The sequence below is a fragment of the Calliphora vicina genome, chromosome 5 (genome assembly GCF_958450345.1).
Source record: "Calliphora vicina chromosome 5, idCalVici1.1, whole genome shotgun sequence".
NCBI classification, from domain to species: domain Eukaryota; kingdom Metazoa; phylum Arthropoda; class Insecta; order Diptera; family Calliphoridae; genus Calliphora; species Calliphora vicina.
In genome coordinates, this window is record NC_088784.1 from 24553554 (window position 1) to 24581341 (window position 27788).

The 27788-nt window shown below is 32.1% G+C and overlaps 1 protein-coding gene across 1 annotated transcript; it reads right to left on the minus strand.

Annotated features, from left to right (window-relative positions):
• Nucleotides 1-27469, minus strand: tapas. The gene is made up of 10 exons (XM_065511189.1): nucleotides 27188-27469; nucleotides 21244-21472; nucleotides 19672-20628; nucleotides 8079-9383; nucleotides 7649-8020; nucleotides 7467-7585; nucleotides 7112-7409; nucleotides 6825-6973; nucleotides 1112-1260; nucleotides 1-1002 (listed from the first exon to the last, which is right to left on the minus strand). The coding sequence occupies exons 2-10, from the start codon at nucleotides 21466-21468 to the stop codon at nucleotides 776-778; spliced, it is 3801 nt and encodes a 1266-aa protein (XP_065367261.1). The 5' UTR covers nucleotides 21469-21472; nucleotides 27188-27469; the 3' UTR covers nucleotides 1-775.
• Between the last annotated feature and the right edge of the window lie 319 nt (nucleotides 27470-27788).

Genomic DNA, 27788 nt, shown 5'->3' on the forward strand with positions numbered 1-27788 from the left:
TATTTTTTATATCATTTTTTTTTTTTGTTTTAATTTTCGCATATTTATAAGTGGTTTTTATTGTTATATATATAGAGTTGTTTGTGTAATTAATATTCTATTCATGTCTATAATTCTCATTTTGAAAAAATTGTTTGCATTCAAATAAATATACACGCATATTTATATAGATGATGAAGATAATAATTGTGTTAGTAAATTAACATTTTTTATGTTGCTTTTTTTTTGAAATCATTTGTTTTTTTCTCGATATAATTATAAATAAAAATAAAGAAGTAATAATAAAAAAAAACTAACTAAAACGAGGTTTTAGTTTATAACAAAGGGAGAAGAAACTTAACTTAAAGTAAAATGAGGAGCAGAAAAGTCTTTAAACAAAATAAAAAAACTGATAATGATAATCTTTGAAAAATGCTTAAATGTCGTTCGTGTTAAATGGATGAGGATTTAAGGAAATAAGTAACTTTTTTTTTATTTAAACTAAACAAGTTCGCGGAATGTGAATGAGAAAATTAAAGTAAAAGTAAAAATCTCGTTTAATATATAATGAAAATTATATGTTTTAGATGTAATTCGTTTTGTGTAATATAAATAATTTATAAAAAATAATAATAATAATAATAAACTTACGTGATCAACACGTAAAAAACAATTAATAAAAAAGAATTATGAAACGATTGATTGATTACATTACATTACCCACTTTTTTGTAATTAAACGCAACGTTTTTTTTTATAGGGGGGAGAGATTTTTTCAAAAGTCTTACTTTCCCTGCTTACTCTTCGTTAATAGCACGTTTCTCATTGAGTAAAAGTTCATGTATCAAAATATCTTCATCCGTAGTAACATCAATCAATTCCAATTCGAGTATTGGGGTGTTTGGTGTACAATCCTTATCGTATTTTATATCTTTAATAACAGATACAAAGGTTTTACCCATAGTTAATTTACGGAAGAATAAACAATCATCCAGGGTCCAGTCACCATTAACAGCTTTAATACCTGTTTTTTTTGTTTTGAAGGGGGCGTGGAGGGGGCGTAATATTTTCGTTGATAATAAAATTTTATATAAATAATCGAATAATTGGAAAAAATTTTATGAAAAACTTACCATAAAGCTTGGCTTGTATGGCCATTTTGGGTAATTGACGGAATTTCAAAGGCAATGTCTTCAATTGACTGCTATCTAATGTGACTATATCACCGAAATCGCAAAATAAAACATGCAGCATATCGCCATACTTTTTAACAACCGTCACTCTGTAATTGAAAAGAAAAATATACAAATTTAGAAATATTTCTTTGAGTGTCCTCGGCTGGGTTAAAATAATATTTGTTAATAGAACTTAGCATAGAGAATTATACATAGAGACGAGACACTCCGTTTTGTCAAACAATAAAAAAACAAAAAATCATATGTCTGACAATACAACAAAATATATTGACTAACATGTATTTGGTTTTTGGAAGAGTTAGGTTTTTGCCAACATAGAGAGTAGGTTCTTAACAATTGCGTCTCGTCTCTATGTTACCCTATGTAAACTTAGCTTAACCCTAGGACTAATTAATTAGAACAAGATCAAGGCGGAAAAATCATCATGGATATCTTATTGAGGGTTCATTGATACAGATAAGATCCTAGTGTAACTACCTATATTTAAAGAAGAGATGGCTCATGAGAGGCTTGACCTACTTTTAAAAGCATAATTTTTCCGTCTGTAGATGATTACAGGCGAAAGCAAAACTTTGATTAGGTACCGGTTATTTTTCGGCCATGTTATTTAATAATTCTGTAGTCTACAGCACGGATAAGATCCTAGTATAACTGATTATATTCAAAGAAGATTTTATAGTTGAGAACCTTGCCCTACTAAGGAGTGGAATCGAAAAAATCTTAACATACATAAATGTTAATAAGAAAGAACAAGTAAGAGAGCTATATTCGGCTGTGCCCTTCACCAAATTATACTTCAAAAAATACTTTGGAAAAGATTTTTTTTTCGAATGGTTTTTTAAATTTTTTAAATTTAAAAAAAAAAATTTTTTTTTTGTTTTTTAATTTTTTTTTAATATTTAGCGAAAAAAAACTTTTGGTGAAAAAAAAAAATTCTGGTTAAAAAATATTTTTTCCGATTTTGACATTATAGGCCCAACTGGTCTTATATACGTCGCTGCAAAGATCTTTGAAATATCTATCATTAGATATCGATATTGTATATATTAATGACTTAGAGCTAGTTTCTGGGATAGAGATAATCTACATTCTTCGCTTAAACCTAAATTAAACTAAAAATTGTGTTTCTCACTTATTGTTTATATGCTATATAATCTAGGTTTAACTGAGCATCATTGGTGAGTTAAACCTAAGTATAAAACGCCAAAGCACAAACAGATGAAAAATAAAATAAACAATTCAGCACAGCAGCTCTTTGTTTTTATTTGCTTTATTAACATCAATATAATTTTTAATATACATTTTATATACTTTAATGTCACTTTTTCTTTTAGAAAGTTAAAATTTACAAAAAAAGTTATGTAACGCGGTTGCATTTTCTTATAAAATCTATAGTATTGCCATATTTATATGAAAAAAACTGAAGAATAAACATGTGATTTGACTGAAAAGTATGGCAATGCTAACAAAATTAATCCACTAGTGAGAAACACAATCATTAGTTAAATTCCGGCAAAATATGTTTCAGGATTAATATAACAGCGTGTTAAGCTGAGTTTAACTGACAAGTAAGAAACTAGCTCTTAGTAATCCAGATATAGGTCAAAAATCGAGGTGGTTCTGATTTTTTCCTTATATCTCAGCTATTTGTGGACCGATTTTCTCGATTTTAAATAGAAACCGAGCCGGAAGAATTCCAGAGATATTGATGTATGAATCGTGTATGTAAGTTATTTGGGGCTTCAGAAAGTTGATTTCAACAGACAGACAGACTTAATCGACTCCGCATTCTATAAGGATCCAGAATATACATATATACTTTATATGGATTACTAAATCATTAATATAGACAATATGGATATATAATGATAGATATTTTAAAGACCTGTGCAGCGACGTATAGAAGACCATAGTAAGTTGGACCTACAATGGGTCAAAATCGGAAAAAATATTTTGTAACTCGAATTTTTTTTTTCACTAAATATTAAAAAAAAAATTTAAAAACTAAAAAAAAGATTTTTTAAAATTAAAAAAAAAAAAATATAAAATTTAAAAAAAAATAATTAAAATTTAAAACAACTATTTAAAAAAAAATTTAAAAAACAACCGGAAAAAAAAAATTATTTTTGTTTACCTAAATATATTTAAAATTTTTATTTTAAAGTATAATTTGGTGAAGGGTACATAAGATTCGGCATAGCCGAATATAGCTCTCCTACTTGTTATTAACTTAATTTAACAAAAAACAAAGGACATAATTGATTAAATTCTAAAAATGAGAAAACAAAATTAAAAGATTTCCTTATTACGGCATTGACAAAACAATGGAAACTTAGGTATTATTTTAACAAATATGGTCTAAACTATGCAATAACTCAATATTTTGTTGGGTATCCCTTATTATTTATAACTGCTACACATCGACGATGCATTGAACCAATTAAAGAGTCAATGGTCTCCTTTGAAATATTTTGCCATTCCCTTATAACAGCCTCCGATAAATCTTCCTTCCTGGTGTAATTTTGGGTCCTTATTTTACGATCTACAATTTCCCATAGATTTTCTATGGGATTGAGATCTGGCGATTGTAACACGTACCTCGTTGGATTGTAACCACTCGGTTACAACTCTAGAGGTGTGTTTCGGGTCGTTGTCGTGTTGGAATTTCCAAACTAGGGGCATATTTTCCTCAGCGTATGGATACATAACATCGTTTAATATGGTTCTGTATCCTATAACTGTCATGGTATCTTGCCCTGAAAAACATTTCCATACCATAATATTGCCACCGCCAAACTTTACAGTCTTATTTGTGTACTTTGGATCTAATCTTTTTCCCTTTGGTCGTCTTACAAATGTTCTCCCATCACTGCCTCTTAAATTGTATTTGGATTCGTCGGAAAAGAGGACAGTATTCCATTTCTGTATCGACCAGTTTAAATGATCCCTGGCAAATTGTAGACGAGCAGAACGGTTCTTTTTAGAAATGAATGGTTTTTTCACAGGACGAAAGCAACCAAGACCAGCCTCATTTGCCCTGCGACTAACTGTTCGGGTACTTATTTCTAATTTTAGGCTATTAACAACCTCTCGAGGAGTTATTTTGGGAATTTCTTGAACTCTCTCGCTATTAAATTATCTTGTCTAGGAGTAGTCTTACGAGGTCTTCCACCTAAATGTTGAGTTTTTACAGAACCGGTCTCACGAAATTTCTTTATAATTTATGAAACTGCTGATTTATTTATTGAATATTTGTCACAGATACTTTTTTTGTTTTAAACCAGCTTTAAAATCGTTAATTATGTTATTTTTTAAGTCTTCACAAATCTTAACTTTAGCCATTTTCGTTAACTTTGAATAAAAGCAATTATGCGAAAAACTTAGAAAAAGAAGTTGTGAAAAATTACCAGAATTTAAAAATAAAATAACTGTAAACAGGAGGCTTTTTACATCGTTTTTTAAAATATTATTTTCGTTTTACACTTCTTTCTTGCAGAAGTTTAAAAGTTTCCATTGTTTTGTCAGTAGCGAAAAAGTGAATATTTTGTTCCCTTTTTTCAGAATAATGGAGCATTAAGGGCTGGTTAGGGTTATGGATGTGGACGGGCTTCTAGTATTGTCGAGAGACTCTCTTGGTGAATCTAGTACCACTGAAAAGTTCGAGAAAATGGTTCTGCTCTCTGACGAGGACGAGCTGGATATCACTGTGATATCAATTAACAATAAGAAGGATCACCTACAGAGGGATCACCTACTACCGATGACGACAAGGGAATCCCAAAGAGTCTATCGTTAGGGGGTATTGCAGCGGAATGCTAGGAGCGGAACCCCGGAAATCTCTAGCTCATCTGGCTAAGATGGAGAAGAGAGATCCGTCTTCATTTATCTCATAGAAGAAGTATCTTCTGAAAAACTATCGTCTATAAATTTGAAAGAATTTTCTTTCCTGTAACAGCAGTTTTGGGTTGGTCTTCTTCTGGGTAGCTTCATGCAGATGCTGACCTGGACCAGGCAAGCACTCGTAAGGGTGTAGGGTGGGCGATGTCATTAGCATTTAGCTTATGTGAAAATAAGGAGGGTGGTGTTCCAACTTTTGAATCACTTAGGGCTTCGGTAATATTTGTGTATGTTAGAAGGACATCACCGTCATCTTCACTGGTACCAAGGGTGAAGAGTGCAGGGAAACATTCGGCTAGTTCTCTTAAGGTACTCCTTAAAGGGGACCATAAAGGAAACAAAGCTGACAGTGTTCAGCATTCCACAACAAAGGTACTGAAGATCTCGGCATTGGTAAAGACAGGCGGTTTAATTTCTGATAGTTCTCGTAAAGGCTCCCAAAATGAGACTATTAAGAGATCTAGATCTGGGGATGATCAGCCGTCCTTATCAACTAAGAAAGTGAAGAAATTTTTGTGCCAGGATGTAAACTTTCAGGCAGCTTTTATCGATCGTTCCTGATATGAAAATCTGTACCAATCTGTGGCAGTTGGTTGAAGGTAGGCTCTATAACAAAGGTACTGAAGATCCCGGCATCGGTAAAGACTGGCGGTTCAATTCCTGCTAGTGCAGTTAAAGACTCCCAAAATGAGACTATTAAGAGATCTAGATCTGGGAATGATCAGCCGTCCTCATCAACTAAGAAAGTGAAGAAATTTTTGAGCCAGGATGGTAATTTTCCGGCAGCTTTCATCGATCGTTCCTGATGTGAAGATCAGTACCAATCTATGGCAGTTCAGTTGAAGGTAGGCTCTATAACAAAGGTATTGAAGGCTGGCGGTTCAATTCCTGCTAGTGCAGTTAAAGACTCCCAAAATGAGACTATTAAGAGATCTAGATCTGGGGATAATCAGCCGTCCTCATCAACTAAGAAAGTGAAGAAATTTTTGTGCCAGGATGATCATTTTCAGGCAGCTTTCATTAATCGGAATGATCCTAATGGGAAAATCAGTACCGATCTATGGCAGTTCGTTGAAGGTAGGCTCTTAGTCGAGACATTTAGATTGACAATTCAAAGTATGTATTCTTCAAAGGTGCTGATTGTTAATAGTGGCAATAAGAATTCCTTCGAATTCTTAAGGGCCTCCAATGGAAAACGTGGCGAACTTAGTCAAGACTCAAGTGATATAAACCTCTGAGTTGCCCTTAAGTTTAATAGTGACAGGAAACCATAGAGGCGATACTGGAAAAACCGAACTGTAATCTGGTTAGGGACCAATGTGGGCTGGTTACCTCTACGGTGTGCAAGGCGAATTCCGAAACGGATTTTCGATTCGCTGTAGATCGAAAATTCCTTGAATTCTTGGATGGGGTGAAGGGTATTCTCAATTTTAGTCTTGGCCAAAGAAATTAAAAGTGAGGCAGCTTCGGCAGAATTAGCAAAAATCATCATCCAATCCATGGCACACGGGCCCTAATCCAAGAATTGGATTAACTTGGATTAACAAAAATAGCGTTTGCGGAAGAGACTTTCTTAACTTTATTTTTGAAACTCTTTTTTGGATATTTAAATTTTTAACTTCTTTAATCTATAGTTAATCCATTTTAAACATCCATAATTGAAAGTACTGGCATTTAAACCTGATAAATTTTGTTATTTAACCTCAAATGTTGAAAAAATTTAAACGTATTAAAGGTTATTCTAGCAACTTACCTATGAAAGAAACCATCAGGATTTTTGGCAGCATAAGCCTCGCCAATTTCCACCATATCAGTGGGTATAAACTCATCACTATTCTCACAAAATTCTTGTAATTCTTTCATTAAAGCACGCAAATTGGGATAGTCTTTATAGGGTTGTATCTGCAAAAAATAATTTAATGATTATTCAGAAACCGTTAAACTTTTTAAAGAAATAAATGTCTGTCTTTAAGACTTCAAGGTCTTCGAAATGTTGATTTTAACAATTTCTAGAATCCCTGAAAATATCAATATACTCACCGTAAAGTTCGAAGGATTAGCCGACATTGTTATGCGCACTTCAAAGTAATCATGTATATTTGGTATGTCTGCATAGTTTTGCAACTTAGGGAGATCAGATGATTTCTGTGGTGAGCCTGGCACTTTGGTAAGTGTAAGGCCTCGGGTTACATCGATGAAGGGATTCGAAGTAGGTGTTGTGGGTGAGGCTAGTGAAGAGCCACTGGTGCTATGGGCTAGTTTCTTGCTAATATCTTGGGCAGATTTAGTGGATGAATTTGTATCATCTATAGTACAACCTTGTAGTAAATCAGAACATCTGAAAGAAACAAGGAAAGAATAAATATTTAATTTTTCAAATTATTCTTACACTCACTCTTCTAATTCATGTTCTATACGTATCACATCATTAATAGTACATAAAGTACCAGGTCCTTCCAAACGAGTATAAATTGTTACGAGAGGAGGAAGTGAACCGGTTACAGACAGTCTTACCTTTTGGGGAAAAACAAATTATTAAATTCATAAATTCTTTTGTTTTATTAGAAAAAAACTTACTAAAGCTTCACAGTCACTGGGCAATAGACCACGTATACGTCCCACAATATTGGCCGTAATATCGGGTATATTATGCAGTCTCACTTTAATGGCCTGAGCCGGAAACTTGCTCAAGGCCATGCTTAAACTTTCCAATAAAAATATTTTCGAAATACTGGTAGATTTGGTACGACCATTGTCCACACAATACATTTCATAGCTATCGCTGTCTGGTTGGACATTTGAGTCGGCCAAGGCAGCACGATACCATTTGATGTCAGTGCTATCATCATCATCACAAATTAAAAATAGATTGGAACGTTTCAAATCCTCAAATGAGATTTTATGTTGATCGCTATTGAATTTCGACTCAACTATTTGTTGCAAAAGTTTCTAAAAAGGCAATAAAATTAGTATTTCTTTTCAATTTTCACCTCCCAGCTAAACTTACCTGCACATATTTCAACTCAGCACTATTTACTTGCAAATAAATATCACCCTTGTCGTTAATATGAGTGACAATGACATTGGTTACGGTACTTTGTTTAATTTCCGGTACCATTGTCTCACTGCATATGGTATTCAACAGCTGATGATTGAGATTGAGATCCTCTTGTGTAGAGGTATCGAATAATACCAATTGTATTTTGCCATGACTCTTCGAGTTGGTATCATAGAATTCGTTTTCTTTGGTGAATATACGACCCACCAATGATTTGGTGGGCAATAAATCATCCAAACACTTGCGGGCATAAGGATTTCCCTCGAAATCTTCTAGGCCATACAGAGAAAAGGGCACAGCTTGTGCCGGCAGTCTTAGGAAATGGGTTTCGCAGATGTGCAATTGATCGACAGCCAACCAGTCGGCATCACCGAAATCAATAAAGAAACACAAAGCACTACCCTTTGATTTATCCAGTTCTTCTACTCTCACACGATGCCAGCATTCGTTAATGTGTACAAGATAGATATTATTGCGAGCTATGGACACGGGTCGTTCCTTTTTGGTGGCCATATAGGCCTCAATATCATTTACCAAAGCACCAAAGCGTACATTATAATCCTGACCAAACAGGCGACCCCAAACCTCTACAGTGGAGGTGCAGTGTGTTATAAAAACATCCCAATACTCATCCGACCAGGGCAAACGTATGGGATCGATTTGTATGGTCTTGGTGGCCTCGCCCGTACACAAAGCCAACGTATCCTTATCAGCATCCTTGTTGGCAAATATAATCACTTTTCCCAAATTCGTTTCGGTGGTAAACAAACTGGAGGTCTGCACCAAGGCCCACCAATTATCGGGCAACTGTAGCTGGAAGGTTGACTCAAATGTTTCGGGTAAATTTTTGGCAAATATACCATGAGGATGATTCAATAGTTCCGTGTACAGTTTATCCAAAAGTTCAGTGTCTGTTAGCGAACATGTGGGCAGAGGACGTTTCTTCTCTAGCATTTTAGTCTTTTCCATGGCTCTTTTGGCACACGCCTCTTTGGCCAAATATTCAGTCTCATATTCATGGGGATATGTAGAGAAGATGATGTCGTTAACATGAACACTGCACGAATAGGTGCCACGTGAAAATTTATCCTTTAGTACATTGAAACGGGGTGCTGGATAGTTTTTGGCACGACAGTATTGTATAATGGAAGCTATGGCATCCATTTTTTGTGGTTGATTGCTGAACTGATGATGCGAGAAGGCATTGTAATCGATTTTGGGCGCATTGCTGAACTGATGATTGTAGGTTATGGGCTGGAAAAGTTATAAAAAGATGTTAGTTTACAAAATAATATATTCACGATTGCTTTATAAAATTTACTAGAGAAAGACCCACGATTGCTTTATAAAATTTACTAGAGAAAGACCCACGATTGCTTTATAAAATTTACTAGAGAAAGACCCACGATTGCTTTATAAAATTTACTAGAGAAAGACCCACGATTGCTTTATAAAATTTACTAGAGAAAGACCCACGATTGCTTTATAAAATTTACTAGAGAAAGACCCACGATTGCTTTAAAAAATGTGCTAGAGAAAGACCCCTGATTGCTTTATAAAATTTACTAGAGAAAGACCTACGATTGCTTTATAAAATTTACTAGAGAAAGACAAACGATTGCTTTATAAAATTTACTAGAGAAAGACCCACCATTGCTTTAAAAAATGTGCTAGAGAAAGACCCCTGATTGCTTTATAAAATTTACTAGAGAAAGACCCACGATTGCTTTATAAAATTTAATAGAGAAAGACCCACGATTGCTTTCAAAAATTTAGTAAAGAAAGACCCACGATTGCTTAAAAAAATGTACTAGAGAAGACCATCCTTCTTGCTTAAAAAAATGTACTAGAGAAAACCCATCATTCTTGCTCAAAACCCTTGAGAGAATCATTGACACCCACATTCGAATGTCGATTGATCAGGGACTATTATCTACCTCTCTACATGCTTTTACCAAGGGAAAATCAGCTGAGATGACACTTCCCTCATTAGTAGGGTTTATCGAGAGATCTATCGAATTCAGCAATTACACACTCGTGGGCTTCCTAGATATGGAAGGAAACTTTAATAAATTGAAATCTTCAACCATAATATCAGCCATATGCTCTTTAGGAATTGACCAATCCATTGTTAGGTTCATTACATACCTTCTGAATTATAGGATCTTCCTGATAATATCGATTACTCACCCCTAGACCCTTTTTCTTGAGGAACTTCGGTTTTTCAATCTCATGCAGTATGGAATCTGAAGTTCAAGGGGACCATCGTACACTTCTTATATAACTGCCTGGCACTGGGTGATCTGTGTGCCAGGCTCTTAGGGGAAAGATCGTTTAGCAACCTTCTTCTCTACTGTAACTCCTCTAATTTCCATCTAAAATTTATCTTATGAACCCCACTCTCACTAGACTTATCCCTCAACGCCTTCCCTATTCTCTTTTACTTCTCTTCTCTATTTTCTTTATTTTCCTCAGGTAACACAAAGGGAACAATCAATGGACCCACGTGAGCTGCAGAAGGATGAAAGGCTTTGGGCTACCTGAAGACTTAACCTAACACATGACTATTTTAAAAAAGAACTAGAGAACGACACAAGATTGCTTTAAACAAGAGAGCTTTATTCGGCTGTGCCGATCTATATTATACTTAAAAATAATAATTTTTTTTAAATATTTTTATTTAAACAAAATTAATTTTTTTTCCAAATTATTTTTTAATTTTTTTCCCTTCCCAGGCTATTTTAATGGCATGAAATAAATTGTGAAAATTTCCGATCCTTATTTCCGCAATTTTCACGATTTATTTTCATATTAACAATGTGCCACAAATTCTCAATAGGATTAAGATCGGGAGATTGACTAGGCCAATGAAGAACTTGAATCTTATTGCTCTGAAGCCAAGTCATACAAACTTTGGAGGTGTGCTTAGGATCGTTATCCTGTTGGAAGCTCCCTTTAAGTGGCATCTCTTCACTGGCATATGGCAACATTACATCTTTCAATACATCACGGTACATGAAGCGATCCATAATCCCATAAATTTTATGATTTGGCCCAAATCCTTGACCAGAAAAGCATCACCAGACCATTACATTGGCTCCTCCATGTTTAATTGCTCCTTTGCAATACTTAGGATTCAATCTTTCTTCTTTTGGTCCGCGTACACGCCTTATTCCAGCGAAACTTTTTAAGTTCTATTTGGATTCGTCAGGAAACAGTACACTGCAGTCGATGTTGGCTTTGGTAAACTTCAGTGTAGCTTTCTTGTTCTTAGCTGGTGGAAATGGTTTTTTTGCTGGTCGTCAGCTGAATAAACGGGCTACTCTTCTACCGATTGTTCTTTCGCTAACGCATAATCTTAAACTTGTTCTCACTTGACTAGCGGATGCTCTACAATCTTTTTATATTGCTCTTTTGATCAAGGAATCATCATATCGTGTGGTTTTATGCGAACGACCTGCAGAATGCACCGGTGATATGCGGCCAGTCTTAAAAAATTTTGAAACGAGCCTGAAAATAACTGATCTGTTAATTGAATATTTTTTACTCAATTCATGTAGTGATAAGCCCGTCTTCCAGTCTTCAATAACTTTAATTTTAAATTCACTGGAGTACTTGTTTCTTATAATTGTTTTTTTTTTAACAATAAACTGTATAAAACTTAAATTTTAAACACTACGCCTTCCATTATTTTTATCTTTTGGAATTTTTAAGTCCATTCATTGCGATTCCCGATAACTCACATTGCAAATATGCAGTACCGAGTCAAATTTTTAAACATCTTATAAGAGGGTGCTTTTGTATTGTCCGTTGCGTTTTGAGTTTTTATATGATTTATCATTTTAAATTAATTTTTAATAAAATTATATTTTACTAAATGAATATTAGATGAACATTAATAATATTAGTTAATAAAATATATACAAAATACATCCCAATAAAGCTGTTTTATCAAAAAAATTATGATTTGAAAAAATTCATTGAGGGGATGCTTTAGTTATGGCCAATACTGTATCTATCATTAGATATCCATTAGGGTGGAGCGATTTTGATTTTTTTTCGTAATCGCTTAGGAATACCTGTTAAAAGTTGCCTTTTTAACTCCTAAATACACACAAAAAATTTCATTTGGTGGATCGTATATATAGAGGTGCCCCCACATCATTATAATAATACAGAAATAAATGTCTATAGACAACGGGGGTAGTGAAAGTCCCCAATGCCCTTCTTATGTCTAGTAGCCTTGGATGTCCTCTATCAGTAAAAAAAATAACCAAGTGATTAGGCCCACTTTCCTAAGCTACAAGTACGATTTTGTGGATTGGGTATAAAAATACCCACTTCGGCATATGTGGGCTGTAGGTTAGGTTAGGTTAGGAAGGGGTGTACATTGAGTGTACTTCCACTCGGAGACCTTGAGGTCCATTGTGATTCCCTTCAATAGAGATAGATAAAGATGATAGCATTAGAGTAAGCAAAAAAAGTCCAAAATTTCGTCTGTTAAAAAGAAGAAGAAAGAAAGGAAAGATAAGTCTTTTTACGGATTTGGACCTGCCGTAGAACGTCCCTTAAATAGCCACCCTATTCCTTTAATGAAATCCAGTATGTTGCTTAGTTTGCAGCCAGCAACACTACCAAGTTCGTCCAGAAATCTATTTCCTAGCCATTTAAGTCTGTGACCCTGTAGCATAGGGCAGTTGCACATAATGTGCTCTACTGTCTCTATCTCCTCTGCATCCCCACATACTCTACAGAAGTCCTGTCTGCCAATATCCCATTTACCCTTAAAGGCTCCAATTGAGCAATGACCGGTTATCACTCCTACTACAATCCTGAGATTGTACCTATCCAACTCTAGCAGTGTTCCAGTCGCGTTCGCATTCAGTCTTGGCCATAAGGGCCTGGACACTTTGCAATCTGTTCTACTGCACCAGGATTGATTCGTACAGTCCCGGAATCTTTCGTAGATTACCCTGTAGTAGTGACAAATGGGTGGTCTAACAGCCCGTTTCCTAGTGTCATGGTCCAGATCAGAACCATGTCTAGCAAGTTCATCTGCTACCTCGTTACCCTGTATATCACAGTGCCCTGGTACCCAACACAATCTCACTGAGTAGTGTACCAATAGCTCCTCCAGAGCTCTCCTACAGTCCTCTACTAGGTTGGAGTGTACTAAATGACATTCCAAGGCCTTCAGTGCCGCCTGACTGTCTACATATATCGACACTACAGCCCCCCTATTGATGTGTGTCCCTATCAACTCTGTGGCTTTCCAGATCGCGAAGATCTCTGCCTGGAAGACGCTACACTCGTTAGAGAGTCTATATGAGCGCTTGATGTCTTGGTCGACCAAATAAACCCCGGCCCCTGTACCAGAATCCATTTTGGAACCGTCTGTGAAAACTGCGCACCCATCAAACAGTTGATCGGATCCAGCCCACTTATCCCTAGTGGGGAATTCTATTGGGGGTGAAGCACCAAAGCTGAAGGTCGCGACCTTATAGTCAGAGATTCCAGATGGAATAATGCCCTGACCAACAAGACCTGCTTCATACAGTATCATAGTGTGTCCTATCCGCAAGGGTTTCACCAAGGAAGACTCCGATAGTCTGAGTAAGTTCCTTGGTGCCACACTTTCAACATATTTCTCAATGGGTAGTAGGTTCAGGATTATATCCAACGCCGCCTGCGGGGTGCTGCCTAAGGCACCTGTGATACCCAGACATGCACATCTTTGAGCCTTGTTGAGTATAGCCCTGTAGCTACGTTTCCTCACTGCCTCCCACCACACTGTGCAGCCATAAGTAATAATAGGTCTAACAACAGAAGTGTAGATCCAATTAACCATACTAGGTCGCAAGCCCCAGTTCTTGCCAATTGAGTTCCTACATGTATAGTAGGCATTAAGGCCCCTTTTCAATCTTTGATTGTAAGTACATTTGTAATAGAGTATCCAAAACCGAAACAGAAAACCGGTTTTTTCATCTTTGTAAACTCGACCGGTTTCGGTTTTCTTTAACATTCCGGTTTTTTGAAAAACCGATTTTTGTAAGACGGTTAACCGGTTTTAATGAAATATATTTTCAAAAGCTCATTTCAACATATTTTTGAAAAACTTTTATACCATTTTTAAAAATATTGATTCATTTTATGGAAAATTGTAGCATTTAGCAATATTTCGAAAAATATATAAGGCAATTGCATTAAGAATTCCAAAATTTTAAATCAGCGTATTTTTCATATTGAATAAAAATTTAATATAAACCGGTTAACCGGTTTTTTTGAAGACAAAAACCGAAACCGGATAATCGGGTTTTTTAAAAGATAAAAATCAAAACTTTTTCGGTTAAACCGGAAACCGGTTTTTTAAATTTGCCGGTTTTTTGGACTCTCTAATTTGTAAGCTTGACCCCTGAATTTTTTTTAAAAATCTCGAACAACGGTAAGTAGTGTTTCAGTCAAATAATAAGTAGTTATCGCTTTGCTCCAATTATACTTGCTGGCTTACTAGGTAAGTAAAGTTTTTGCTGGGCAAATGAATATAGAAAGATCCACGATTGCTCTAAAAAAGTAAACTAGAGAAATAATCTAATCCTTTGTATTGAAAATCTTTCTGTATAACAGTTTTCTCTAGGGGGAAAAACTTGTGTATAACAGTTTTCTCTATAGATAATCTTGTGTATAACAGTATTTTTAAATAAAATCTTGCGTATAACAGTTTTTCCTATAGAAAAACTTGTGTACAACAGTTTTCTCAAGAGAAAAAATTGTGTATAACAGTTTTATCTATAGATAATCTTGTGGTTAACAGTAGTTCTATAGAAACTTTCTGGGTTACAGTATTTTATATAAAAACTTTGTGTATAACACAGAGGTTCGCAAAAATAAATCCTCTCACCAATACACTTACTCTCACCAACACATTCAATTCTTTATTTTATTCAGTGCACCTATACAAACACACAAATACAAAAACTGAAATAATAAAGAAAAAGTCATACACCACCCAGCAGTTAAGCAAGTAGTCAATGTATCCCTTAAAGACAGTAATTGTCACAAATATCTTATCAATTGGCTGACTCATTTTTATATATTTTGGTCATTTGACACGTGTGTGCACTTTGTAGTGCAGAGAAAAGACAATTGGTTACTTTATGCATCCCAAGTAATCTAGCGTGCAGACAATTGTCACTTAAGTGTCTCTAAGTAATCTAGAGTGTAGTCACTTTAAAAGTTTTGTGAGTTATTCGTACAAACTGGTTTTTTTTACAAATTGTGTTAATATAATTCTCATACAGTTTATTTTTATTTTTGCTTAAGTATACTGATATCCCATGTAACATAGCATGAAGTCAATATTCACTGAAGTGTATCTTAGTAACCTATGGTGTAATCACTTCAAACTTTTTTTTGTACTGCACTTTATTTTACCCACCAGAAGCGATGACTACTTTCGATCAGCTATCCGATATTCACATTGTAATCAAAAGGGTCAATTGGCCCCCTGTCAAGTACCTGATCAAGTAACCAGTTACAAAGCTAGCAAGGTAACTGACGCTATGTAACCAGTATGTGAATTCAATGCATTGCCAACTTTGGACCAGCTATTACACAGTCCCATTGTAATCAAAAAGAGACAATTGATCCTGTGCCTAGGACATGCCCGTGTTAAAATGACTAGTCACGTGGCTATTGAAGTAACTAGCTCCTACCCTAAAAGATGGGTAAAATCACTAGTTCGATACTGTCTCCTAGAACTGCTGGGCAGTGCTCATGCGTATTCATAGTTGTCTCGTTGAGTCAGTGTTGCCAAAACGGCGGTTTTTCAGCTAGATCTGGAGGTATTTTTTCGTCGTTGCGGGTATTTTTCGGAAAAAAAACGCTAATTGGTTTTTCTAGCTGCAAATTTTTTTCATTTGGCTGTTTTTAGCTTTTTTTATATCTTGTGTTTATATAAACGAAACAAGAAAAATTAAATTTTTCGAATATTTTTTAAGTGTATGCGAGTATCCATGTGAAAGCGGACAGTAGTCGGATTTATCATCTACGATTTTAATGAAATTTACCAAATACATAATCACCCCTATCGCGAAACAATATTTCACATGAAATATGTTCCCTTTTCCCATTTTTTGTTCATAAACTTTGTTCACGTGAAAAAATTGCCCATGTTGTGAAATTTTTAGATGGAATTTTGTAAACAATAAACAGCTGTTACGAACAAAATCAACTATTGTGAATAAAAAGTTTAGGGGAATATAACGATAGCAATTTTCCCTTTGAGGGAAATGGATATTTCATGGGAACATAAATTTCACATGTTTTTCACGATAGGGATGAATATATTCTTCATATCAGTGACTTTTTCAATGGAAACTCACTTGAAAAATTTTTTAAATTTGTCTAAAATTATATGCACATAATTGTGCAAAACTTTGAAACTACTCAAAGACCAGTATAATTTTTTTACTCCATTTTAAAGCCAACGATATTGTTCTTAAAATGGTGCGTAAGAAATTGTTTACTTCCAAAAGGTTAAAGGACAATTTTCGCAGTATATATTTCATTGTAAAAAATATCAAAGATCGCGGTGTTAAAAATTAATAAAGAACACGGTATGAGGACACCTAACTCTCTACTATATTCGTGCAAAAAAAAAATTCGATGGAGACTCGATTAGTTCAAACGTTATTAAAAGTATGTTTTAACATATACATTTTTTTTTATGGTTTATCGATAAATGGTGTTTGGCAAATATCTAAAAAATCTAAGCGCCTTATAGTGCATTTACACCGAAGCGAAATCTAGTACATATGAGATTTCGAGCCAAATCTAGTTATTTTGCCGAGATTTCCCATACAAAATGAAATCTACTTCGTGACTAGATTTTGGGGAAATCTCCTCAAATCTACTCAGTACCAAGTGATGCAACCGTGAATTTCTTCATAACGGACTAAAAAATACAGCACTGTACAAGTAAAATTTGACAGATACAAATAAAAAAAATAATATAAAAAGTGCGGAACAATTTTAGCGTTTGATAAATATTTTCAATGGATGCAAATATGAATAAAAGTTAAATTTATAAATTATAATACTAAAAATTTACTTATTTACTGCGGGTTTTGTTAGTCAGCTGTTTTTGTTATTAAATGAAATCTTGCTAAATGTCAGAAAACAGCGGTGTAAACGGTATAGATTTTGAACAAGATTTCAATTAAAATCCACTAGATTTCGCCTGGGTGTATATGCACTATTAACATACAGTTCTAAATCGAATGTTTTGAAAATTACATTAAGCCTAAAGCTACGTATACACGGTTGTCATATTCTTACAATAGACAATCTTCAATAACATCTACATTATTACTTAGGTGGACAAATCATTCAAATACTACATCGTTTTGGGTTAAGCTTTTCTAGTATCAGGATTCCGCAGAAAATAAAACTAGCTGAACTAGCTGATTTTACTTTACAAATTATTTGTATGCCATGATTAAATGTGGAGCGAGTTTCTAGTCATTGTACAATCAAAGTAAAAAATAACTTGTTTGCTACGAATTTTAAGTCTCAAGAAAGTTTTTAACTTTAATTGGTATCTCAGAAATATACTCAAAATGATAATTTCTAATGGATTGATCTTAATTAATTATACCCTTCACCTTCGTGAGAAGGGTATATATAAGTTTGTCATTCCGTTTGTAATTTCTACATTTTTCATTTCCGACCCTATAAAGTATATATATTCTGGATCCTTATAGATAGCGGAGTCGATTAAGCCATGTCTGTCTGTCTGTCTGTCTGTCTGTCTGTCTGTCTGTCTGTCTGTCTGTCTGTCTGTCTGTCTGTCTGTCTGTCTGTCTGTCTGTCTGTCTGTCTGTCTGTCTGTCTGTCTGTCTGTCTGTCTGTCTGTCTGTCTGTCTGTCTGTCTGTCTGTCTGTCTGTCTGTCTGTCTGTCTGTCTGTCTGTCTGTCTGTCTGTCTGTCTGTCTGTCTGTCTGTCTGTCTGTCTGTCTGTCTGTCTGTCTGTCTGTCTGTCTGTCTGTCTGTCTGTCTGTCTGTCTGTCTGTCTGTCTGTCTGTCTGTCTGTCTGTCTGTCTGTCTGTCTGTCTGTCTGTCTGTCTGTCTGTCTGTCTGTCTGTCTGTCTGTCTGTCTGTCTGTCTGTCTGTCTGTCTGTCTGTATGTCTGTCTGTCTGTCTGTCTGTCTGTCTGTCTGTCTGTCTGTCTGTCTGTCTGTCTGTCTGTCTGTCTGTCTGTCTGTCTGTCTGTCTGTCTGTCTGTCTGTCTGTCTGTCTGTCTGTCTGTCTGTCTGTCTGTCTGTCTGTCTGTCTGTCTGTCTGTCTGTCTGTCTGTCTGTCTGTCTGTCTGTCTGTCTGTCTGTCTGTCTGTCTGTATGTCTGTCTGTCTGTCTGTCTGTCTGTCTGTCTGTCTGTCTGTCTGTCTGTCTGTCTGTCTGTCTGTCTATCCGTCTGTCTGTCTGTTGAAATCAGTTTTCTGAAGACCCCAGATATCTTCGGGATCCAAATCTTCAATAATTCTGTCAGACATGCTTTCGAGAATTTTGCTATTTAAAATCAGCAAAATCGGCCCACAAATGGCTGAGATATGAGGAAAAAACCAAGACAACCTCGATTTTTGACCAATTTTTGACCTATATCTGGATTACTAAGACATTAATATAGACAATATGGATATCTAATGATAGATATTTCAAAGACATTTGCAATTTGCAACGACGTATATAAGACCATATTAAGTTGGACCTACAATGGGTCAAAATCGGGAAAAAAAAAATTTTTAACCCGAATTTTTTTTTTCAAAAAAAAAAATTAAAAAACCAAAAAAAATTTTTTAAAATTTAAAAAAAAAAATTTAAATAATCGAAAAATTTTTTTCCAAAAAAATGAAAAAAACAACTAAAAAAAATTAAATTTTGTTTACCTAAAAATATTTAAAATTTTGAAGTATAATTTGGTGAAGGGTATATAAGATTCGGCACAGCCGAATATAGCACTCTTACTTGTTTTAATATATAACGGTTTTGGCACACATTTTAATTTAAAATTTAATTATTTTTGTTTTTAAAGCAGTTTTGCTTCATAAATCGTTAAATAAAAATTTAGCTGTTTTATCAGTGGTTTTATTTAAAGATTTAGTGGTTTCTGGCTTTATTTTAAGTGCAATCTGGTGGGATATGGTCTTAAAGTTTTGGCCACACTGCGTTGAGTGGACAACGACTACTAAAATGTAAGTATTAACAGTATTTCCGAAAGGAAATCTTGTATAAAACGGTATTTTCTATAGAAAAACTTGTGTATAACAGTTTTCTCTATAGATAATCTTGTGTATAACAGTATTCGCTTTAGAAAATCTTGCGTATAACAGTTTTCCCCATAGACAAAACTTGTTTTTAACAGTTTTCTCTATAGATAATCTTGTGTATAACAGTATTTCCTATAGAAAATCTTGTGTAAAATTTAATTTTCTATAGAAAATCTTAAGTATAATTGAATTTTCTTTATAAATATCATATTTAACATACCTGTGCTGGATAATCTGGTTTGACATAAACTTTCAAACGATTTTGTATGCCAGAAGCCGCATTCGATTTTGATTGATCCATGATGGCATTAAATGAAGCGCCAGCTGAAGCTGCAGATGGCAATGGTTTGTGTGTTGGTGCAGCAGCTGGCTTAACAGCAGCAGGTGCTTGTGTTTGTGGTTGAGGTTGAACAACAGCGGCAGCCACAGTAGCTTTCGTTTGTTGCGGCTGTGTCTGTAGATTATGTTGTATGGCGTTTAATCTCTGTTGTGGTTTCAAAACTTTTGACTCCAACGATGATGCTGATGAAGCTGAAGATTTTTCAACTTTGTGTTGTGCCGCTGTTGTAGAGTGTTTTTGTTGTGTTTGTGTTTTCACTTCCGATTTCTTGTGATCAGTATTATTTTGAGACTCTCTGGTTTGTTGTTTGGCACCTAGTATTGCTCGTGGACCACCGCCTGCTAAATGTTTTTGCTGTTGATCATTAGAGGAACGTTGTGGGTCTTTGCCTTGTTGCGGTTGTATAACTTTACTAGCTAATGGTGATTGTTGTGCCGTTGTTAACTTTTGTTGTATATTGGATTGTGGCAAATTGGTTTTGAGATTTTTCTTGGAATTCAACATTTCACGCAAATCTTTAGCCTGGCTACTATTAACGCCACTGCTGCTGCTGCCCATGGATTTTTGTCTTTGCAACGATGCTGTATGATTTGAAGGTTGATTATTAAAACTTCTGGCTTGAGTTAGATGACCGCCACCAGTTGCACCAGTAGAGCTACGATTATTGCTGTAACTATTGTTATTGCGATCACCAAAACCATTTGAACGTGAAGGCATACGAGAAGGTTGTTTCATAGCTTTTACCGGGGCAATGCGGGTACTTCTACTCGTCTTTTGACCTCTAACCATAGACGAAATATGTGCCGAATTTTTGCTATACTTGGCGGTTATGACAACCTTTAGGTTTTAAACGACCGATAAAAGAAAAAAATTAAGGAATATATTCGACTTGTTTTAAATAAAAATGTAGGAACAACACAAACGTTTGCTAGAAGAGCGTTATTAAAACTAAAGAGATACAAATTGTATGTAGATACATATTTGTATGTATCTGCACATTGAATTGAAATATTTATTTATATACACACTACAATGAACAACAATAACAACAACAAAATCTATTTATAATTTCATTTGTAGCAAGAAACATAAACAATTGCATATTTCGTTTTCGATAAAAAAGAAGGAGCAGTCAAAAACAACAGCATCAGCAATAAATAAAATAAGTAAATAAATAACAAACAAACAGACAGAAAAAAATAAAAGTAAAATCAAATCAAATCTTCAAATGGGGTGAACGAATGAATGAATGAATAAATGTATGGCAGCCAAACAGGCAGGCAGGCAGGCATGCATCACATCATACATGTATCCATTAAAACAAAATCCCAACTCGTATTTGTATTTTATATATTTTAAAAGATGTTGCTTTCATTTTTTTTTGTTTCTTTGTTAAACATTGTTATTTTTCTTATCAAATTATTGTGTTTTCTTTAAGAGTTTACTACTTACATCTCCACTGCCATAACTATTAAAAATAAATTCTCCAGTATCTTCGAGCAGTTCTTGAGCCGTTTTATAGCCCATACTTTTAAAGGGTAAAGTTTTACTTTCCACTTCGGGATATTCCCTTAAAATATCGCGTAAATAACATGGCGGCTTACGTGATGTTACCAATGCCCGAACTATAGCACCAATATGCTTAAGTTCTTGCTGCTTGGCGGAATTGTTGGACATTGTACTGGAAAATAAAGTAAAGTGAAATTATGATAAATTTGTTTATTGAAAAAAAGACGGAACAGACGGATCCAGTCCTGGGACAGCTTATATTTACAAGTTATTATAGCCTTCACAATGAGTGTAATTTCTACATGTTTCATTCGCGATCCCATAAAGTATTTATATAGTGGATCGTTATGGATAGCAGAGTCGATATAGCCATGTCTGTCTGTTGAAATCAACTTCTCGAAGACCCCAAATAACTTATATACACTTTTGGTATATCAGTATATCCGTTATAGTCCAACTTAGATTTGCTATTTAATATCGAGAGTATAGGGCTACAAATGGCTGAGATATGTATATGTACTTCGATTTTTTTTACACAAATTAGAGCATTTTGCTTTAACAATTTAATGAATAATGGATTTCTTTAAAATATTTACTAAAGAAAGATCAACAAATGATTTTAAAAATCAACTAGAGAAAGCCTTGAGAATGATTTAAAAATGTACCAAAGAAAGACTATTGCTTAAAAATATTTACTGAAGAAAGACCCACAATTGCTTTAAAAAATGTAACAGATTAAGATTTACGATTGCTTTAAATGTCTACTCACGAAACTCCCTTTATTGCTTTAAAATTGTTATGCAATAAAGACCCACGATTGCTTTAAAGTGTTTTATTATTTCCAAAAAATTGCTAAATAGAGTATAAACTGTATAAACATTTTGTGAAGTAAAAAAAAAGATTTAAGAAAAAGTTACTTTTAATAAAAATTACTAAATCTACTACTTTTTAAGGAAACTTAAATAAGACGCTAAAAATTTGATAAAAAAAAAACTAAAGACTAAATATGAAAACAATTACATAACAAAATCTATTACTTTACGTCTTTTTAAAAAGTAGTAAAAAAGTACTTTTTTATTTTCATCGAAATTTATCGAAAATTAAACTAAAATATGATAAAATGGCTTAAAACCAATAAAATGTTTTTTTTAACTGATTTAAAATAAAAGTAATAAATCTACTACTTTTTAATAAATTTGTTAAAAGTGAATAAAACTTATAAAAACCGTTAATAAATGTTACTTTTTATAAAAAGTACAGTTTTAAAAAAGTACTAAATATACTACTTTTTAATAAAACTTAAATAAAATTTTATAAAAACTTATTAAGACTTAAAATAAGTACAAAACAAATTACAAACAAAAAATGTAGTAAAAAGAGTATTTTTATTATTTTTATCGAAATTTATCGAAAATTAAATCTAAATATGATAAAACCAATAAAATGATAATTTTTCCAAATTTAAAATAAAAGTAATAAATCTACTACTTTTTAATAAATTTTTTAAAAGTGTAAAAATGTTATAAAACCGTTAATAAATTAAATTAAACTTAAAAAAACATTTCAAAAATTAAAAAAAAAAAATCATTATTTAAAAAACTACTTTTTTTAGTTCACCAAATATAAATTTTATAAATTTTTTAAAAGTGTAAAAATCTATTATGATTTTATGAACAAAATTATATTAAAAAAGTATAAACGTGAAAACAAAAAGTAGTAAGAAAAGTATGTTTTTATTTTCTTGAAAATTTTTCAAAAAAGAAAGCAAAACCATCTAAAAACCATTAATATGTAAATATTTCCAAATTTTTAAAAAAGTACTAAATCTACTACTATTTTATAAAATTTTTAAAAATTAAAAAAATCGTATTTATATCTCTTGAATTAATAACGGATTTGCGAAAATTTATTTTTTACGCAAAATTTTTAATTTTTTAAAAAGTTGCATAAAAAAGTACTATTTATTTTGCAGCAAAATTTGCATAAATGGAATTTTAATTAGTATGTATGCATGCTTAAATTGTCAAAATTACAAAAAGAGTTTTTTTTAAAAGAAAGCTTAGAAACAAATCTTAAAATGTTGTTGCAAGCTAAATATACATTTGCTGAACTAATAATAGTTTTTGTATAGTTTTTGAAAAAAGTACTAAATTTATTACATTTTTTAAAAAGTTATAAAATATGCTACTTTTTAACTTTTTTTTTGATTTTTAAAATATTTAGGATTAAAAAATAAACAGAAAAAGAATTTATAAAATTTTAGTAAATCTACTACTTTTTTAAAATATAAAAAAAAAATAATTTATAAATAAATTAAGTTTAAATTTTTATTAGTTGATTTAAACAAAATCTACTACTTTTGTTTAAATGTATTTAATCTGCTACTTTTTTAAATAAGTACTAAATTGAGAAACCACTACTGTGCGTTATTTTAAAAATGCACTAAATACTTTTGTAAAAGATTTAACATTAAAAAATAAAAAAGTATATTTAAAATATATGAGTAAATCTACTACTTTTTTATATAAGTTATAAATTTATTAAATAAAAGTACTAAAATCAAAACAAATGCTTTTAGTACTTTTTGTAAATTTACCAAAAAGTTTTAAAAGCTAAACAAAGGTCTTATGAAAATATGTTTTACTAAAAAATAAAGCAAGTGAAACTATTTTCTCAATATTACTAAATTTAGTACTTTTTCCACAACAGTTTTTAAGTATAAGTCTCATATTTGTGATGATAGGTACTTCTTAGAAACTTATTATAGGGTTATTTAACTAAATCTACAAATTTTTAAAAAGTATTAAATCTACTACTATTTTTACATAAATTATAAATTTACTAAAAACACGATGTTTAACTACAAATAAAGCAAGGAAACAATTTTTGAAATAGTACTAAATCTACTACTTTTTTAAGTAAATACTAAAAACAAAATAAACGCATTTGGAAATGATTTTTCACTAAAAAATTAATTTTTAATTATAAAATTTAATAAATTTTTTATGCTACCTCAAATCTCATATTTGAGCTGATATTTCACTAATTCTATTAATTTTTTAAAAAAGTTTTAAATCTACTACTTTTTTACAAAAGTTATAAATTTACAATAAACTTCTAAAATCAAAACAAGAGCCTTGAGAAAATAAATTTTACAAAAAAATAAAGCCAGTGAAACTATTTTTGAAATAGTACTAAATTTAGTACTTTTTCAAAACCGGGATTTAAACATAAAATTTAATGATTTTTTTATGCAACCTCAAATCTCATATATTAGCTAATTTTTCACTAATTCTAGTAATTTTTTGAAAAAGTATTAAATCTACTACTTTTTTACTTATGTTGTAAATTTACTAAAAAATGTACTAATAGCTTGGGAAACGATTTTTCACTAAAAATAAAGCAAGGAAAAGTATTTTTGAAATAGTACTAAATTTAGTACTTTTTCGCTATCGTTTTTTAGTACTTTTTCAACACCGGTTTTTAAGTTAAAAATTTAATATATTTTTTTATGCAACCTAAAATCTCATACACATTTGTTGTGATATTTCACTAAATCTACTACTTTTTTGAAAAGTATTAAATCTACTACTTTTTTTACATAAATTTTAAATTTACTAAAAAAATGATTTTTAGTTAAATAAAGCAAGGGAAATGTATTTTTGAAATAGTACTAAATCTACTACTTTTTTACGTAAGTACTAAAAGCAAAACAAACGCATTTGGAAATGATTTTTCACTAAAAAATTAAATCAAGGGAAACCAATTTTCAAATAGTACTAAATTTATTACTTTTTCTACAACGGTTTTTAATTATAAAATTTAATAAATTTTTTTTATATTTCTCTAATTCTATTAATTTTTTAAAAAAGTATTAAATCTACTACTTTTTAACAAAAGTTATAAATTTAAAATATAGTTCTAAAATCCAAAAAAAAGCCTTGCGAAATAAGTTTGCTAAAAAATAAAGCCAGTGAAACTATTTTTGGAATAGTATTAAATTTAGTACTTTTTCAACACAGGTTTTTAAACATAAAATTTCATATATTAGCTAATATTTCACTAATTCTAGTAATTTTTTGAAAAAGTATTAAATCTACTACTTTTTTACTTATGTTTAAATTTAAACTAAAAAATTTACTAAAAAAAAAAAGTACTAATGGCTTGGGAAACGATTTTTCGCTAAAAATAAAGCATGGAAAAGCATTTTTGAAATAATACTAAATTTAGTACTTTTCCGCCATCGATTTTTAGTACTTTTTCAACACCGGTTTTTAAGTTAAAATTTAATATGTTTTTTTATGCAACCTCAAATCTCATAATATTTGTGGTGATATTTCACTAAATCTACTACTTTTTAGAAAAGTATTAAATCTACTACTTTTTTTACATAAGTTATAAATTTACTAAAAAGTACTAAGCTAAAAAAAATTATTGGATAAGGATGTTTAACTACAAATAAAGCAAGGAAAACCATTTTTGAAATAGTACTAAATCTACTACTTTTTTGAAAAGTAGTAAATCTACTACTTTTTTACATAAGTTTTTAAATTTACTAAAAAGTACTAAAAGCTAAAAAAAATGAATTGATAACGATGTTTAACTACAAATAAAGCAATATATATTTTTGAAATAGTACTAAATCTACTACTTTTTTACGTACGTACTAAAAGCAAAACAAACGCATTGAAAACCAAGGAAAACCACTTTTGAAATACATACACCAAATGTAGTACTTTTTCAAAAATCGTTTTTTGAGCATAAAATTTAATAAGTTTTTTATAGGTATTTGTGCTGAAAATGTTTATTGGGTTTTTTTCAAAAAAACGTTTCTGTATCATCTTATCGCGATAATTATTATTTAGTGTGAAATTTTGTTTAAAAATAATCAAACGGCTGTATTATATTATCTATTTGAATGTATTATCTGGAATTCCTGAAGTTTGGTATATTTCTGCAAACTAATATTTCCGCAAGAGGTTTTAATCTTTTGATAATTCAATGTTTATAAATACATACTTGGCAATATAGCATTGCATTTCAATTAAATATAAATAAAATGAATGACAGAATTTAGAGACAAATCTGAGGATTTTCATTAAAAGTTGAGGCAAAAAATTAGGAGCCACAGACTATTACTAATTAATGGCAGCTAATGTTGATATTTAAAGGCTTTGAAAAATATTGAATTCATTTATTTAAATTTCTTACACTATACAATAAAAGGATCCACTTACCATCTTCTTATAAGACATGATATCAATACTTTTCTCGGTATGGTAGGTTATGTTAATAATAAATTATGTTCTAAATTCATATAAGACAGATATTAATTTAAATCAACAGCAGCATGAATATTTAATGGATCAAGGTCACTTCTTAATACATAATATAAATGAAACTCGCACACAATTTAATGAAAAATATCCACAATTAATATGCACAACATCACAAATTCCAGAATATTTCTGTTGCCACTTAAAATATTTATACAATGAAGTCATTTATATGCAATACATACTAAGTACATACATTTTCTCATAAAAAAATGACTGGCCTTTCTTTTTTTTTGCTGTTTGTTCACTTATTGACTGCAATTTGGGCGTACTTGTTTAGTGTTTAAACCAAAGTGTAAGACGAGAGGAGTATATGAAGAATACACATTTCAGCATACGCCAGCAATATTACTTGCATATTTTTTTTTTAAGCATGATAATGGCTTTACTTGTTTCTTTGCTTGTAATAACCGACTACCTACTTCTCCACCAAATCTCGTCTTCCAATAAGAATGCATGCAAATTTTTTAAGTAATTAAGCAATTTCCTTGAAATTAGCAACTTGTTGAATGATTTTAATTAATTAAACAAAAAATCTCTATTATACTTACATTTATAATTATTTCTCAACTTTTGCTTGTTTTTTTCTTGCAATTGTAAGCAGTAAATTGTTTTTTTTTTTGCACTTTCCCTGGTTTATCGAACTTTTTGTATTACGGGGAAAACTTTCACAACCGAAACACAATTGACCTACAACCGTTTATATTTTAGCGTCGTAAGTAAACAATTTGAATCATTGAATTTTGTTTACATACAATTCGACAATTGTTAATTATTGTTTAGCCAAGCGGGATTTGGTATTTTCGTAAAAATACACAAATTATAGTTTAATTACAATTAATGCAACAAAATTCCCTTACACGTACGAACTTTCTAGCTGATGAAGCCAGCTGTTTTGTACGAACGTTTTGATAGATTATATTACCATATTGTATTTTTATTTGTTTATTGCAGTGACTAGTAATTGCCAATCTGGCAACTTTATACTTCTCCGGCTCATCTGGCTTACATCAACATGATTACACACACACGCCGTGCATTTCTTATGGGATTGATTGGCTGAAGCTCGTAAAAACTTAATATAAAAAACAAATGGTTTTGCTCATGTCAGCCGCTTTGGCTCATAGGTTGTTGCCTCTTGTTGTTTTACTA